Source organism: Dipodomys spectabilis, unplaced genomic scaffold (genome assembly GCF_019054845.1).
Source record: "Dipodomys spectabilis isolate Male_0828 unplaced genomic scaffold, ASM1905484v1 ptg000002l, whole genome shotgun sequence".
Classification (NCBI taxonomy): Eukaryota; Metazoa; Chordata; class Mammalia; order Rodentia; family Heteromyidae; genus Dipodomys; species Dipodomys spectabilis.
Window position 1 is genome coordinate 36,360,613 of NW_024870679.1, and position 16,440 is coordinate 36,377,052.

The window sequence follows — 16,440 nt, forward strand, 5'->3', positions numbered from 1 at the left end:
ATTTTATTACAAAAATAATTTTGAAGGTGCTTTGTGTGTGTGTGTGTGTGTGTGTGTGTGTGTGTGGTGTGTGCTAGGGATGGAGCAAGCACTCTCCTCCTGAGCTCTACACCCAGTCTGGGCTTCTAAGGATAAATTATAGCACCTTATCTTCTGTCCTACCAGATTAATGGGGTGTGATGTAGCAGAGCCTCCAGGTTCTCAGAGAGTGTGTGACAATCTTCATTTTCCGCATAATTCTCATGTACTTTAGAGTATGAAAATTATAGTCTTAGTTTTAAGTCAGTAGGATAATCACTTTTGTTTCCTGGCAAGTAAACTTCAGAAGGTTGTTTTCTGCTTTCATAGGCTGAAGATAATTAAAAGGAAGCCAAAAATATTTGTGCCGAAGAATGTCAGCAGAAATGTTTTGTTTTGTTTTTTCTTTCTGGGGTTGGGGGGGGCTAGAACTCTGGGCGTGGGCGCTATCCCTCAGCTCTTCGGCTCTTCAACTCAAGGCTAGTGTTCTACCACTTGAGCCACAGTGCCACTTCCAGTTTTCTGGTGGTTAATTGGAGATAAGAGTCTCATGGACTTTCCTGCCTGGGCTGGCTTTGAACCCTGCTCCTCAGATCTCAGCCTCCTGAGTAGCTAGGATTACAGGCATGAGCCACTGGTGTCCAGCTGCAGAAATGGTTTTTAGTATTATCTTAATGACTGCTTATGTGTTTTTGAAGATATGAGGAAAGAGTCTTCTAAAAGCAGTCTTCATGTTGGTAAAGTCCTCACTACTCACTCCCTTTCTTGCTTTTTAGAAGAATAGAAAAAGGTGCTGCACGTAAGCAGTCTTGCTTCTCTTCTTACTAGTTAGCAGTTAGCCCAGTAGGAGGAGAAAATCATCCATCAGCAATAGTTCAGGCCAGGGGTGTTTGCTGATCACGTCTGTGTTCATGTCGGTGAAAGCGTGTTTGTGGAGAACGACAGTGGGGAGCAGGTCCGCATGAGGGATTCCTGTTAGTGATGTAACTCACATGACACAACACACAGCTTAGGGTAGGTTTTGTGGTTGTTTTTTTTTTTTTTTTTTGGTACTAGTCCTAGGAGCTTGAACTCAAGGCCTGGGCTGACTCCTAAGCTTTTGTCCTCAAGGCAAGTATTTTACCTCTTGAGCCACAGTTCTACTTCCAGCTTTTTGGTAGTTAATTGAAGACAAGAGTTTCATAGAGTTTCCTGCCCAGGCTTGCTTTAAACTCTTATCCTCAGATCTTGGCTTCCTGAGTAGGTAGGATTACAGACGTGATCCACTAGGCTCTGGCTTGTTGATAAGATTTTGTTGTTATTGTTGGCTTGTTTTGTATTTTAAGGATAGGTATTTGAGTCACAGTATGAATGTATATATATATATATATATTTACTTATTTATATATATATATACACACACACATTAAAAAAACTCACTTAAATCCATGTAACTATATTTATTTTTTTAGAATATATTAATAACTTACATTGGAATGGTCTTTGGTGGAGATTATATTTTCACATGGACAAATTTCATTGGCTTGAATATCAGGTAAGTAAAATATTTCTTTTTCTTTTTCATGTTGTTGTTGTTGTTGTTGTGGTACTGGGGAATTGAACCTAGGGCCTCATATATGCTAGACAAGCACTCTGCCTCTAAGCCACATTCCTAGCCCAAAGTAAAATATTTAAATATAACTACATTGACAAGTAGGGTTTAGACACTCAAATAGTGCGACAATATTGTTGGGCTATTAATTTAGTGGCAGATTAATTCAGTTATTTTAAAAAATATTCTGGAAATTATAAAGCTAAAGTACATGGTTGTATCATCGTATCATCTTTTTAATTTGCAGCAAATTGTATAGCCTGTCTGGCCTTTTATTTCTTCAAATGTAAAAAGGTGATAAAACATCTTCCACCTTCCTTATGAGTCACTATGAAAATTAATAGGTTAATTACCAATTAATATTAGTAGGATAATTTGAATTTGTTTTTGTCCCTTTTGTGCCTTTATTTGACATTGTTGTTATCTATTATCTAGTCTTCTTGAGGAAATACCATTGTTTTGTGTGTGTGTGTGTGTGTGTGTGTGTGTGTGATTGTAATTATCAGGGGGGTTTGTGTGGCCATGGATGCTGAGCACTGAATACGATGGGAGGAAGGTGGTGTGTTCAGAACTTGTTTGGAGTTGCAGCTAATGTTTCTCTTCTGTGTGCTGTGGAACAGATTTCTTCTCCTGTCTGAGTTTGTTTTCTTATTTCAGGAGGATAAAGAAATTAGAATGAAATACTCTAATACATGTAAATTATCTGTTCACTATTTAATATCTAAATACCAGTTTCTTTTATTAATGCATGTGGTGGAGAGCTAGGGTATCAGAAGTAATGTAGTGAATATGCTCTGACCTCAAATGTTGCCTGAATTTCATTTATTTCTAAAATCTGAGTTAAAGACTCATTCTGATACAAACATAGACTTGACTCAGAGATGATGTGATTTTTTTTCCTCGTTCAAATAAATAACATGATGGCAATCAGTGAAGTAAGAGTTTCTGTTTGCATGTTTAGGTATCTGCCGCTCAAAAGTCTTTTATAAACTAGAAAGGTTACCTGTTGAGTGGTGGCTCACGCCTATAATCCTAGCTACTCAGAAGCCTGAGGTCTGAGGATTGTTGTTTGAAGCCTGCCTAGGCAGAAAAGTCCCCACAAGACTTATCTCCAATTAACTACTCAGAAACCAGAACTAGAGCTGTGGCTCATAGTGGTAGAGGGCAAACCTTGAACACAAGAACTCAAGGACAGTGCTCAGGCCTTACTAGCTAACTATAGCTAGTAAATTAATTCAGTAAAATTTCATGTCGAAAACCAGTTGCATTTCTTTTTTTTTTTTCTTGCTAGTACTGGGGTTTGAACTCAGGGCCTGTACTACTCTTGCTTAGCTTTCTTTGTTCAAGGCTGGCACTTTACCTCTTGATCTATACCTCTGCTTCCAGCTTTTTGGTGGTTAATTGGTGATAAGAGTCTCACAGACTTTCCTGCCTGGGCTGGCTTCAAATTGTGATCCTCAGATCTCAGCCTCCTGAGAAAGGAGGATTACCAGTGTGAGTCACTGGTATCCAGCTACATTTTTATATTCTAACTATCTAAAAAAGAAATGAAGAAAGCAATCCCGTTTATACTAAGATCAACAAAAATAAAAGACTAGGAATAAATTTGAACAAGGAGGTGAATGTCTTGCATCCTAAAAAAGAAAGGAATTGAAAGGAAGTTATCTCACAATCATGAGTTTAAGACAAATAGTCAAAATGAGTATATTTGGACAATAAATTAGTATTCAGCCTAAAAGAGAAAAATGAAATCCCATTTTGTGCCACCACATGGATAGACCTGGAAGACATACAGTGAAAGATATTCAGAGGACAAGGAAAGCGTAATCTTCTGTTTGGGGAATCTGAAATGGTCACATTCATAAAAGCAAAAAATAGAATGATATTGGAGGAGAAATAAGGAGAACCATTACAAATTGAATGGACTAGGAATTGAAATGAAGAGAGGCCACAAAGTTAATTATCCAGGATGAGTAAAGTACTAGACATGTGCTGTACAACAGCTTAGTATCTGAGGTTAATAATACAAAGTGGGGCACTTTAAATTTTGTTACGAAAGAAGAGTACATGTTATATATTCTTTTGGGCAGTTACTGGAATTTGAACTCAGGATCTTGTACTTGGTAGACAGGTGCTCTATCATATGAGCCATGCCTCATGTTAAGTATTTTTAACCACAAAAAGGAAAAAGCAAAGAGACACAGAAAATTTTGGACGTTATAGAAATGTGTATCACCTTGATTTTGGTTATAGTATCATAGGTATGTGCATTTCCAAGTTGTATACAATAAATTGTATTAAATAAATATATGTAGGGTTTTTTTTTTTTTGTTGTTGTTGTTTTTGTCAGTCGTGGGGCCTGAACTCTGGGTCTGGGCACTGTCCCTCAACTCTTCAGCTCAAGGCTAGTGTTCTACACTTGAGCCACAGAGCCACTTCTAGGTTTTTCTGCTTATGTGGTGCTGAGGACTTAAACACAGGGCCTCATGCGTGCTAGGCAAGCACTCTACCACTGAGCCACCTTCCCAGCTCCTATATGTAGGTTTTTGAATGTTAGTCATACCTCAATAGAACAATGATTCAGAAAAAAAACTTTGTAGATGCCTAAAAATGTTGGAATGTTATAACCTGTGGCATCCTAACATGTAGCAAATCAACCTGAAAATTCTTCCTCAGGGATTTTGTGTCAAGTTGCTCTGGTTAATTATATAGTTCCAAGTTAAAGTACTTCAAATACAATGAACCTTTGCTATCCATCAGTATCTGGTTCCAAAAGACTGCAATTAAGAAAAAGCCAATAATGCTCAGGCTACACAAGAGTTCAGCCCTGGACATGAGATGCTTGATTAATTTTTCTCATAATGCCACCTATTTAAAAACATGCTAAAGACATGCCACCTTTCAAAAAGTTTAAAATGTTCATGTTATCACCCATGGGACTGTAAATGTGTGCCACCATGCCTGGTTTGTTGGTTGGGATCAGGGTTTGCTAATTTTTTTGCCCATGCTGGCTTTAAGCTGTGATCCCTCCTGACCTCTGCCTCTCCCAAGTAACTGGAATTACAGGAGTGAGCCACTGTACCCAAGCCCGATTTCAATTTTATATGTGAAAACAAAATTAGTTCTAATTCCATCTTATTGCAAGGCTGAAGAGAATAGTAATATGCATTAGTCAGTCAGTTAGTATTCAAATTATTTGCAGTTGTGATGCCAATCTAGTTATGCTGATACCTATTCAAATATTATTTCTAGTACAATGTGTCTGTTAGCTTTTAATAAGGAAATTTTTTTTCTATTTTTTTCTCTTAAAAATGAAAGATATGACTTTGTTGTTTATATTTCCTTTGGTTTTCTTCTAGCTGGCAAACAACCAGAGGTTGTGAACATTATTATCTTTTTAAATGAAAAAAAAATAAACACACCAATTTACAGGAGCACTTACTAGATTTCACATTGCTTGGAAATGATGTTAGATAATTGTCTTGACAAACTGTGCTTTGGAAGAAATCACTAATAGAACTATATTCTTTTTCTTGTTGTCAGTACTGGAATTTGAACTCAGGGACCCTACTTGCTAGGCATACCTCAAGACTTCGGTTGTTTTTGAGCTAGAATCTTGCTTTGCTCATGTAGTCTTGAACTACAATCTCCCTATTTCTGCTTGCCACAGTAAGCAGCTGGGCTGATAAGTATTTGCTTGTTGAGATTCTAGTCTTGAGAACTTTTTTCCTTGAATGGTCTTGAACCAAGATCTGCCTGGTCTCAGTCTCTGAAGTAGGTAAGATTACAAGCTTGCCCCACTGGTGCCTGGCTTTTAGAACTATATTGCTAGAGGAAGCTGTGGTTAACTGGAGATATCCAGCTCCCCCACCCCCTGCCTAGTTTCTTTGCTGTTGTAAGCAAGTTTGAAAAACCTTCTCAATATGATTCAAGTTCAGGAAGGAGGAGGAGGCACGCATAATGGCTTTTCAGGCTCCATCCAACTTGATGGAAGGAAGGCCGCTGGCTGTTTCATTGGGTCTTTATTGAAAGCTTGCCTCTAACTCCCCCGAAGAAAATTATTTTCAGGTAGCAATTTCCTCAGTGTTCAGGCAAGCCAAGAAAAGCAACAGAATAAAGACTGCTTGCTTCTGTACGTCCCTCTGTAGTCTGCCTGTGCTTTAGGCCTGAAGAGTGTTGCCTTTCTAGAGAAGGACGCCATCAGGCTCACAGCTGCCCAAGCCAGAACCCTACCTTCTCTAGAGCTCATCTTTTTTTAGTATTAAAAAATTAATTAGTATGCAGAACTGTGGGCTTTGACAAATACACACAGTCTCATAACCATCACTACCACCACAACTGATATATAAAACAGTCTACATTTCCTCGTGTCCATTCACACAGCCTTTCCTACTGCCCCGCCTCTCTGAATAACTTTCACAATGTCATGTCATGACACATTTTGCTTTCAGGTCCTGCTCTTTCACTCAGCATACTGCATTTCAGTTCTCAGCTGTTTTCTTGCCTGTGTCACTAGTTCATTCAGTTTTATTGCTAATTCAAATCTATTGACCACACGTATCACAGTTTGTTCTTTTATTGTTTTGGGTCATTTGGATCTTTTTTTTTTTTTTGCTATTTTCATGTCAGCTACTATAAGTAAAATGCTTAGAAATTTGTGTGGAAAAGAAGTTTTCATTCCATGGGTGTTATTAAATGCCTAGGAAGGGAATTCCTACGCTGTATGGTCAATTTAGGTTTAACTTCATAAGAAATTGCCATCTCAATTTAGAGTGGCCTAACTCTTGTATATCCATCCACAAATATGAATGCGCATTCTAATATATGGTAATGTCTAGTTATCTTCATTTCCTGAGGTTTGTTAAAATTACAAAGATATATAATGATATCTCATTTATTTCATGTCCCCCAAGCTTAACTTTCTATATCATGTGAAGTAGGGGTGAGAACTACAGTCTTCTAGCTCCCAGCCTCTTTAGTAGCTAGGATTACAAGCATGAGCCTTCAGTGCCTGGCTAAAGCATATTCTTGTTAAGGTTTGGAATCTTTTTTCTTTTCTTTTTTTTTTTTTGTTGCTATTTCCCTAATAATAAATGAGGTTTGGCATCTTCTCATGTGCATATTTGCTCTATTCCTTAATAAAATGACGGTTCAGAATAGCTTGTAGTTTTGAACTGGTTGTAGAGAGGCCAGCTATCTCCTTAGTTATGCATCAGTTCATGACAGAAGAGAACTGAAGTGTTGGGAGAAGTGTGTGTTGTGTTGTAGAGTCTGCCCCTAGCTATTAGTGTATTTACATGACCTTTGTTTCTCATCTTTAGACTGGGGCTGCTTCAGCCCCTTGGGTGTTCTCCATCCAAGATGGCTTATGGAAATAATGGTGGTCAGTAGGGCTGAGGTTGCTTGGTGGAGCTTTCCCAGGTGTGGCAGACACTAAAGTGTGTATTTTCTCTGATTGTGTTTATGGTTTTAAAGAGGTAGAAAGAAAAAAAGGAGGAGTCCAGTGAGCAGATGATGAATGTGCTTAGTGTTGAGTACTAAAGATGTCAAAAAAGCAAAAACAATTGAACTGTCCTTAAAATAGTGAGAAAACTCTCTCTTCTGAAACACTAGTTCCAAGTGGTAAGAATGGGTAGTAAAAATGCAGTGCAGCCTTTTACAAACCTAGATATGTACCTGAGACCTTAACCAGAAGTCTGGTCTTAAAAAGAGCATTCATTGATTGACTCATGTCAATTAATAAAACATTCTTTCCTTTTGTGTGTGTGTCCTCGTTTCAGAGCTTGAACTCAGCATCTCATGCTTCTATTCCACTTTCTTCCTCACAGCAGATACTCTGCCACTTGAGTCACACCTCCAGCCTAACTTTTTGCTGATAAGTTGGAGGTGGATCTTTCTAACTGGTCTGGCTTTGAGCTACTGTCTTCCAGCTCTCAGCCTCCTCAGTAGCTAGAGTTTATAGGCATGAGCCCCAGTGTCTGGCTAAAACATATTCTTGTTAAGGATTGGAATCTTGGTTTTTTTTTTTCTCCTAAATTTACTCCTGGGAGAACTCCAAAGACTCCTAGGCAGATGGAATGGTTCATATTCTGGCCAAAATTTTTGACTCAACACTTCTATTTTTAAAGTATGTGCAAAGACCAGCCCTTATTTTAGTATGGCAATCACATAAACAGGTATCTGGGAAGGCAGCAGTGAGAGGTAATGTTGGTGGAGTCCTAGGATATGAAAACAACCTCCTTTATGATGTCATTTCAGAAAATAAGGAAAGAGAGATGCAGCATAAATTTCCCCAGGTCCCATAGCTACTGTCGTGAGAAGCAGAGTTAAGATTCTAGCCCTGATCAGACCTGAGTCCTCTTGCTGATTATTCTGCTCTGTAAGGGGACATGAGATTAAAGATGAAGATGGCTCTGCTCCGTTTTGCAAGGTTCTCAAGTCTCCTTCTCACCTCCCGCCTCATGACTGGTTTGTCTTTATCTCCTGTCTTCAACTTGTGGTTAGACCCATTTGGTACCTATTTTAGAGTGACTGCTCAGTGCATGGCAAAACCATAGGGGAATTTTATCTTCAGGAGTTCATAATCTAGCCAGAAAGATTCCTTTATCAGTGCATAAGTAGGTATCTATGACATTTTTTCAGTAGTAGGGAATAGAGTCCCTGTACAAACTAACCAAAATCCTTGTCCTGGTAGAGTTGTAGGGGAAAAAAATAGAGCTAAAAATGAGTGAAATATTTGTTCTGTTAGTTTGAGATATATAGTAAAGGAAGTAAATAAGCTAAGTATGTTGACACATGCCTGTAATCCCAGCCGTTGGGAGACTGAGGCAAGAGGATCTAAGTGGCCAACCAGGGCTATAGAGAGAGACCCTGTCTCAAAAACAACAACAACAACATGGATGAGAAATAAAACATAGTAGGGAAAATTATGGTGGCAAGGAGGGCCAGTTACTTAGAAGGGTACAGTTTATATAGAGATGGTGGATGTAGAGATGTAGAGATTAGATGTAGATGAATGTAGAGATTACATTTACGGTAACATTAGGCACTTAATGTGGCCTGAACAGCACTTCTTATGACTAAACATTCTTTCCGAAGAGCTTTCAGGTAGCTGTGCTAGAAATAAATGGTACCAAGACTATGAAGAAGGAAACCTGATCAGGTGGTAGGATTTGGAGAGGAGGAAAGAGAGGGTGGCTATATCCACTGTTAAATTTTGTCTGAACCAAAACCTGGAGCTGGAATTACAGGCGATGGATGGGACTCAGGAAGATGGGCAGTGTGCAACCCGTGAGTGTGGCTCACAGAGGTTTTGCAGGATAATTTTGGAGAAGTACGTGGGTACCCTGATGTGAGTCCTCAGATGGTTGCATAACTACTGTGTCTAGTGAGTCTATAACTTGATCCCTTCTGCCATGCTCTAAGGGTGGCTCCATCATCTTTCTTCCCAGGGAAAGGCTCCTAGCAGTGACTGTGGGAGTTCAGGTGGGGTCCCTGTCACGGTGAAAAGACAACTAGAAACCCAATGTTAATTATTGGCGGGATGAAGCATGTTAAGAAGAATCAGATTCTTGGTTCATAGGTTTGAATGTGGATGAGCATGATTTTATTTATAGAAGGCAGTCACCTGCCTAGATACACGTTGGTGGTGAGAGGAGATGGAGACAGCCTGGACTTACTACAGTGAAAGCATTTTACAGGCCACGCATGCCATTGTTGGGGGCTGCTGAGTCAGGTTCATGACAGTGTGTGGAGACAGGACAGGAGCAGATTGGAGCTCCGCGGTAGCTGAGCAGATGCAGCAGGTTCAGAAGGGAGAGGCAGGCTCAGCACTTCACAGTGAGACTGGCACTGTTCTGAGCAGAGCCTTGTGTGCACAGGGTACAGCTCCCGCTTCTGCTCATCTCCCATGCAGCGGTCACTGCCAGGGTGGTGTCTGAGTGAATACATTGGCCCTGTCGTGGTGTTTTGGTTCTTTCTTCTTTTTTCTTTTTCTTTTTTTCCTTGGAAGAGGTTTCTTTTCCTGACAGCAAACTTGTTTGATACCCTAATTTGTACTTACAGTTTATTGTTGTTTTTTCTTTTTACTCCTGATTTTGAGCAGCAAGGGTTGGATTTTCTCTCTCCTCCTGTTCTGAAGTTCCCTGGGCAGTTTGTGTAAATGAATCCACCTTATCACTGACTGTCTCTGTTCACACACATTCCCAGCATACTTACTGGCCTGTTTACTGTTGGGAAAGTGGAGATTTGCTTTTTTCTTTTTTAAGGCTTGTGTAATTATTTTCCTGTGTGTGTGTGTGTGTGTGTGTGCAGGTGTGTGTGTGTGCATGCATATATGTATGCATGTTCCTGGACTGGGGTTTAAACACGGGCCTGGGTGCAGTCCCTTAGCTTTTTTACTCAAAGCTGGTGCTCTACCATTTGAACCAGTTCCACATCTGGCTTTTGGGAGACTGAGGGGGTGGTTAATTGGAGATAAGAGTCTGATGGACTTTCCTGTCTGGGCTGGCTTAGAATGATCTTCAGATGTCAGCTTCCTGACTAGCCTAGGATTATAGGTGTGAGCCACTGGTGCTTTATTTTTTAATACTCATGTTTAACTTTTTAAAAGAAACCTTGTGGATCAGTTCTACTTCAGGTGTTTTTTCTTTTGCCCTCCCTCCCTCCCTCCCCTCCTCTCTTTCCCTCCCTCCCTCCCTCCTTTCCTTCTTCCCTTCCTTCTTCCCTCCCTCCCTCCCTTCTTCCCTTCTTCCCTTCTTTCTTCCCTTCCTCTCCTCCTCCCCTCCACCCCTTTCTTTTTCTGGTTCTTTGTGCCCAAGGCTAGTGCTCTACCACTTGAGCCACAGCGCTACTTCTGGCTTTTTCTGAGTAGTTTATGGGAGATAACAGTCTCCTAGACTTTTCTGCCCAGGCTGGCTTCGAACTTCAATCTTCAGATCTCAGCCTCCTGAGTAGCAAGGATTATAGGTGTGAGCCACTGGTGCCTGGCTTTTTTTTCCTCTTCCTTTTCTTTTTTAGTATTTAGTAAGGTCTAGCACAGAAACACCATTCCTTAGTACTGAAAGGTACATTATTGGAAGTGGTAGAAGATCCTGGTTTCAAATCATTTGGTATTCAGATGCAGCACTGTCCAACTTTCTGTACTTCCAAAGCTGCTGAGAGCAATTTATGATTCCTTTACAAAGCATAATTGTCACACTACACACATAATAAGGATGCTTATGGATGAATGTCCCATGTGCTTATGGAATCCTATTTCTGTGAACGCTGGTAACCATCTTTTGCTGTTATATCAAGATGGAATTTATAAAATTTGAACATGCTGTCTCAGTTATTGACAACAGTGTTCCTCCCCTAGCCTCATGTTTCGTTTTGGAGGACAGTTTGTGTTTCTCCTAAATTCTGTGTAAGTTCTGGCCCTCTTGGAGATGGTGTGGGGGGTAAGGCTATGGAGGGTATTTAGATCGTTGAGGTGGTGCTCTCCTGTATGGGGTTTGTTTTTCTTTCTGTACTAGTTTTGGCTTGGGCCTTGTGCTTGTTAGGCAAGCACTTTACCAGTTGAGTTATACCCCCATTCTTTTTTGCTTTAGTATTTTTTTCAGATAGGATTTCATGCTTTTTGCTCTGGGATTGGTCCCAGATAACAGTCCTTACCTAGGTAGCAAGCTGAGATTACAGGCCTGAACTACTAGTCCTTTGAGATAGGCTATCTATCTCTTTTTTCCCCCCTCAGGCTGGCTTGAGACTTCCTCCAATCTTTGACTCTCTAGTGGACTATAATCAAGTAGATTACAGGCATGAGTCACAATGCTTGGCCCACAGTGTATGGTTATTTTGTTTTCATAGCAGTTTGAGCAAATTAAGACAATTGTTCGTATATGACCTTTCTTTTCATTAATAACACATCTGGGGCTGGGAAGGTGGCTCAGTGGTAGAGTGCTTGCATGCATGAGGCCCTGGGTTTGATTCCTCAGCACCACATAAGCAGGAAAAGTGGCACTGTGCTCAAGTGGTAGGATGCTAGCCTTGAGCTGAAGAGCTGAGGGACAGCACTCAGGCCCAAAGTTCAGGCCCCACGACCAACAAAAAAACAAAACCAAAACAAAAAAGAATCAATAACATATCTCTCTGGCTCTAACAGAGACCTCTGGTCAGTGTCGGGCTTACTTTGAGTTTGCAAGCAAAGGGAAACTGTCATATGGCTGACTATATACATGGCCCTTAAAGAATTTTTAGCTTTAATCCTGAAGGCTTCTATGAATCTCTGGTTGTCCCAGCCCAGGTACCGGGCAAGTCATCTATGTGATGCAGTAGAGAGCAACTGTTTTTGGGAAAATCAGGTTAAAACCTAAACAAAACAAGCTATCAGGTAAAGGAAAAGATGCAGCTCTGTGTACACTGGTATGCGCAAGGGTGGCTCTGTGAAGCGTGTTTTTGAGTGGAGTCCATTGGATACCTACTTCAGCAGTTACTGTGTCCCTACAAAGTGCTACAGGAGCCTGTGCATTAGACCACAAAGCTAAACTTTGTGTGTGGGACACTGAGGTTTCTGAATGGGGCAGTGTTGAGGAAACAGGTGCAGTAAAGAGCCAGTGTCAGGACCTGTGGTGAGCAGGGGAAGGTTATGTCTCACCATCATTCAGACGCGCTTCCATGGGTGCTCCAGCTGGCCTGGGGCTGGAATATCACAGCCCAAAGGAAAGCAGCATGTGTTGGAAATAAGCAATGGGTTTATGAGCCTTGTGGTCGGGTAGAAGATGGGAGCCAAGTTCAGGGGAGGGAAACCTTACAGCAGAGTCTCCCAGTCCACACTCTCAGCTGGCCAGAGACCCAAGGGATCCTGGGGTGGCATCTGGGTGCTGAGCAGAGTGCAGCACTCTTGTAGGCAGGGGTCTTGGGCACCTGAGCTCCTCTGGCTCACCTTTAGTTCAGTGATGGGCAGGAGGCTTGAAAACCAGGTGTGTTCAGTTAATCAGAGTCCACAGAGAAATCACTGTCCATCAAGCATAGAATCTGGCAATAGCTACTGGTCATATCCTATGACCTGCTACCATAGGATAAAAGGCTTAGGTGAAAGTTCTTCGCTGAGAACCTGATTCTAGCTAGAAAGAAGGCACTGTCTGTTCCTTCCAGACTTTTCTGTTGTGTATATATTCATGTTCACTTAAAAAGTAGGATTAGGCAATGTTTAATGTTTGATGGAATCTTTTCTTGTTAAAGCCGCCATTGCCTGTTTTCATTTTAATGGATACATAGTACTCCATTAGGTGAATTGATACAAATTCCCTTGATGGAATGTGTTTTATCTAGCTTTTCGCTGTTGCATTATAAAACACTCATGTCTCCTCCCTTCTGGTGGTTTTGTTTTGCAGCATTGCTGGCAGCCTGGTGTATTCTTACATCACATTCACTGAAGAGCAGCTGAGCAAACAGTCAGAGGCCAGTAACAAGCTGGACGTTAAGGGAAAAGGAGCAGTATGAACAGGGCTGCTCCAGGACCTACCCCAGCTTCCCATGGCTCAGAACACTGGCACTTCCCACGCAGATAATGAGATGTCATGATTCCACGGGAGAGACTGTTCCTTTGCACTTGTACAATCCGAGGATTGATTGCTGCCTTTTAAAATTTTATCAGAGAAACTGACTCTATTTTAAGTATTTTTTGTTGGAATTAATTTATACCAGACTAGAAAATGTACTGGGCCTTTTAATTTATTTGTGTTCTGTTCTGACAGTGTAACATCAAGTGTTTTGAAGATACTTTCTTCAGTAGTTTGATAACGAGGTGTCCCTGAGAGCTGCATAGATAATATCTTCTAACTGGAGCCTTCTCCTTGCCACTGTGCCTGAAGACAGTTTAGCCCCTTCTCCAAATGCAGCTGAGCAGCTGACATTTCTCTTTTCTCTTCGTAAAGTCATCACTGCATTTGCCAAAGACAAAATCCATTTTGGCACACTCATGCACATGGACACACACACACACAGTCCATGAGGTTTTTAAGAGCATTGCTTTCCTGAGAACTTGGGGATGAGCAGAGAGCATTCTCTCCTCTGTGATGTAGGCGGGATAATGAAGGGACAGATGGCCTTTTACTCATTTATTCATTGGATACGTTCATTCACCTGAGGCTTGCCAGTGCTGAGTGCTAGGAATACTGTTGTTTTTAGGGAGATGGCTGAAAATCTCACTTGAGCCTCAGGGATTGAAGGGAGGATGAGAACTTGGTTCTCTTCATCCATTCAGGCAACATTTAGGACTAAGACCTGCAAGGCTTAGGAGTGAGTGTTGTTTGTGCAGGCTAGTTGTTGCATCTCTGCTGGAGCTGGCTACCTTTGCACTAATGCACACACTAGCTTCTGTTTTGTTGGGTTTGGAAGCCATTGGGCTATGTGGACCCAAACAATTTTGGTTTCTCAACAGGTGACCCAGGAATATTTTGATTTCTTTTTCTGCTGGAGAAATTTAATATTTGTAAGTATAACTTGCAAGTAGGTATTTAAAAAGATGGGTTTGCAAGTTGCCTGTAGTCCTCGGGATGAGGAATCCACTGGAGGTTTGGTCAGTGGGACTGAGGCAGATTCTTCATAGGCAGTGTTTCTTCTTTTAGATTGGAAGAGGACCTTGGACTCAAAGTCCTGCCTTTGCTTTCCTGATTGTAACCTTGTCATTGAATGAGGACTTCAGGAGTCCCTGTTGTATGCAAGCATTTTGGGATGCAGTTCTTGCTCAAGGAGTATATTCGACCCTCATTGAGAAGGAAATGGGCAAAGGAAGCCAGTGATTTGTGAACAGAAATTCAGTGAACAGTATTCAGGGCCATCCAGTCTAGAGTACACTACCCCAGAGTAAAGCAGTGCTCAATTGCAGATGACTTTATTTTACATATTGTTAGCTGGAGAACTAACAATATGATAAGCAGAACAGTGACTAGCCTCTGATCTTCCTCCCCTACAACATTATTTTCCATAACTGTGCAGTACTGTTCACCTGAGATTGGCCATAACCAACTTCTCCTTTGCGAAAGGAAAGTATTCAGGATGAAGGAGACTGTGACTGTACAAGTAATTAGCATGGTGCTTAGTACAAAGCAGATACTTGGTAAACAAAGCTACTGTGGTTGTTACAAGATTCTCAATGTATTTCCTGAAAAGCCTGGCCCTGTACCCCATTGCTCCTAGAGTGCTTGGCAGGCAGTATTCTACACTTGGTTTTCTTTCTATAAAACCTGATTGTAATGGGCACCATTGTGTGATGCAGGCAATTCTACTCATTTGGTAAAAAGAACAATATTACTTCATAATGCTGGTGTGTATTGCAAAGAAGGAAGACTTCCTGTCTCAATTGTATTTCATAATGGCAATTCACTTTAAAAAATGTTTTCACTGTCATCTTGGATACAGAATTCTGCTTGTTGCCTTCGCCTTCTAGCTAGTCACATTAGGATCTCAGTTTCTGGCACCATCTAAGTCTGGCTTCTAGTGCTGTTAGGGTGCTACTCTGGTATGAGGAGATACTCTTGCACTGTTTTTTTTTTTAAGCTTTATTTTGAAAATATCTTTTTAAAAGAAATCTACTGGTTAGATTTACTGTCTCACAAAAATGTTTTTTAGAGATTATTTTAAATGGTTTTGGCAATTTTGGTCTACAAATGTCTTCTCATGATATTTTTTCAACATAGATTCTATTTACCAATTTTAAAAGGTACTGAGGATTGAGGTATGTAAAGAAGATGACATAAACGTGAAAATTATGTGCCTACATATTTTTGTAATGATGTCAAATAAATACTTTTTCTTGAAAGCATGTTGAAATGCCTTCCTAAATGCATGGAGACTAATTGAGAGTTGGAGATCTACTCACACACAAGAATGGCATCCAGTTGGTTGGTTCAGGCCCAGTAACAGGGAGAATCCTGTTTTCCATCCTAATACTGTACAGAAACAATCCATGACTAACTATCAGTGTCTTTGACATTTAAAAGACAGATAGGGAGCTGGAAGTGTGGCTTAGTGGTAGAGTGCTTGCCTAGTATGTATGCCTTGGGTTCAATTCTTCAGTACTACATAAAAAATAATAAAATAATTTTTAAAAGGCTAGCCTTTCTGCCTTTATGATATTTTAAGCTGAGTTGTTAGATTTCTTAGTCTAGCTTTACTAGGTAATAAGCCAAAGACAAAACACGCTCAAGGACAGCTATATTGGTACATGTCCACTCAGGTGGAGGCAATGAAGGCATGTCGGAGGGAGGAGCACACTAAAGCACTTAAAAACTTGTAAAATACAGAAAAAATTACTATCTTTACCATTTCTACGTGTACATTTCCATACAGCGTTGTGTATGTACACATCGTTTTGCAACTATTTGCATCATTTCCCACTTTGCTCAGTCCCTGGTAATCCCCATTCTTTATAAGTGGAATTACACATTACTTGACTTTCTGTGACCGATTTATTTCAAATAGTATAATGTATGTCCTCCAGGTTCCTCTTTGTAGCATATGTCAGAATTTTCTCCAGGCCTGAATATTGTATTGTGCGTGTTACCACATTTTGCCTATTGGTAAACACAGGAGTTATCTTACTTCCTAGCTATTGTGAATCCTGATTCTATGAACATGGGTTTTTACTATTTTCTCAAGATCATGCTTTCAGCTTTTTTAGGCATATACCCAGAACTGGAACTTCTGGGTATATAGAATTACTATTGTTAATTGTTTTAGGGAAATACCATACTCTATTATGGGTGTGAAATTTAATATTCTTATCAACAGTGCCCAAGAATTCTGATTGCTGCACATTCTTGTTTCACGTTATTCTCTTTAGATTATAG

The 16,440-nt window shown here is 40.4% G+C and overlaps 1 protein-coding gene across 1 annotated transcript in view; it reads left to right on the plus strand.

Moving 5' to 3' along the window:
- Slc35d1 (solute carrier family 35 member D1) overlaps positions 1 to 15,410 on the plus strand; it is a 44,608-nt gene extending 29,198 nt beyond the window's left edge. The window contains exons 11-12 of the mRNA XM_042679590.1: positions 1,470 to 1,552; positions 12,982 to 15,410. Of these exons, the coding sequence (XP_042535524.1) occupies positions 1,470 to 1,552; positions 12,982 to 13,090 (192 nt within the window). The 3' untranslated portion in view covers positions 13,091 to 15,410. The remainder of the gene's footprint in view (positions 1 to 1,469; positions 1,553 to 12,981) is intronic.
- Positions 15,411 to 16,440: the final 1,030 nt, after the last annotated feature.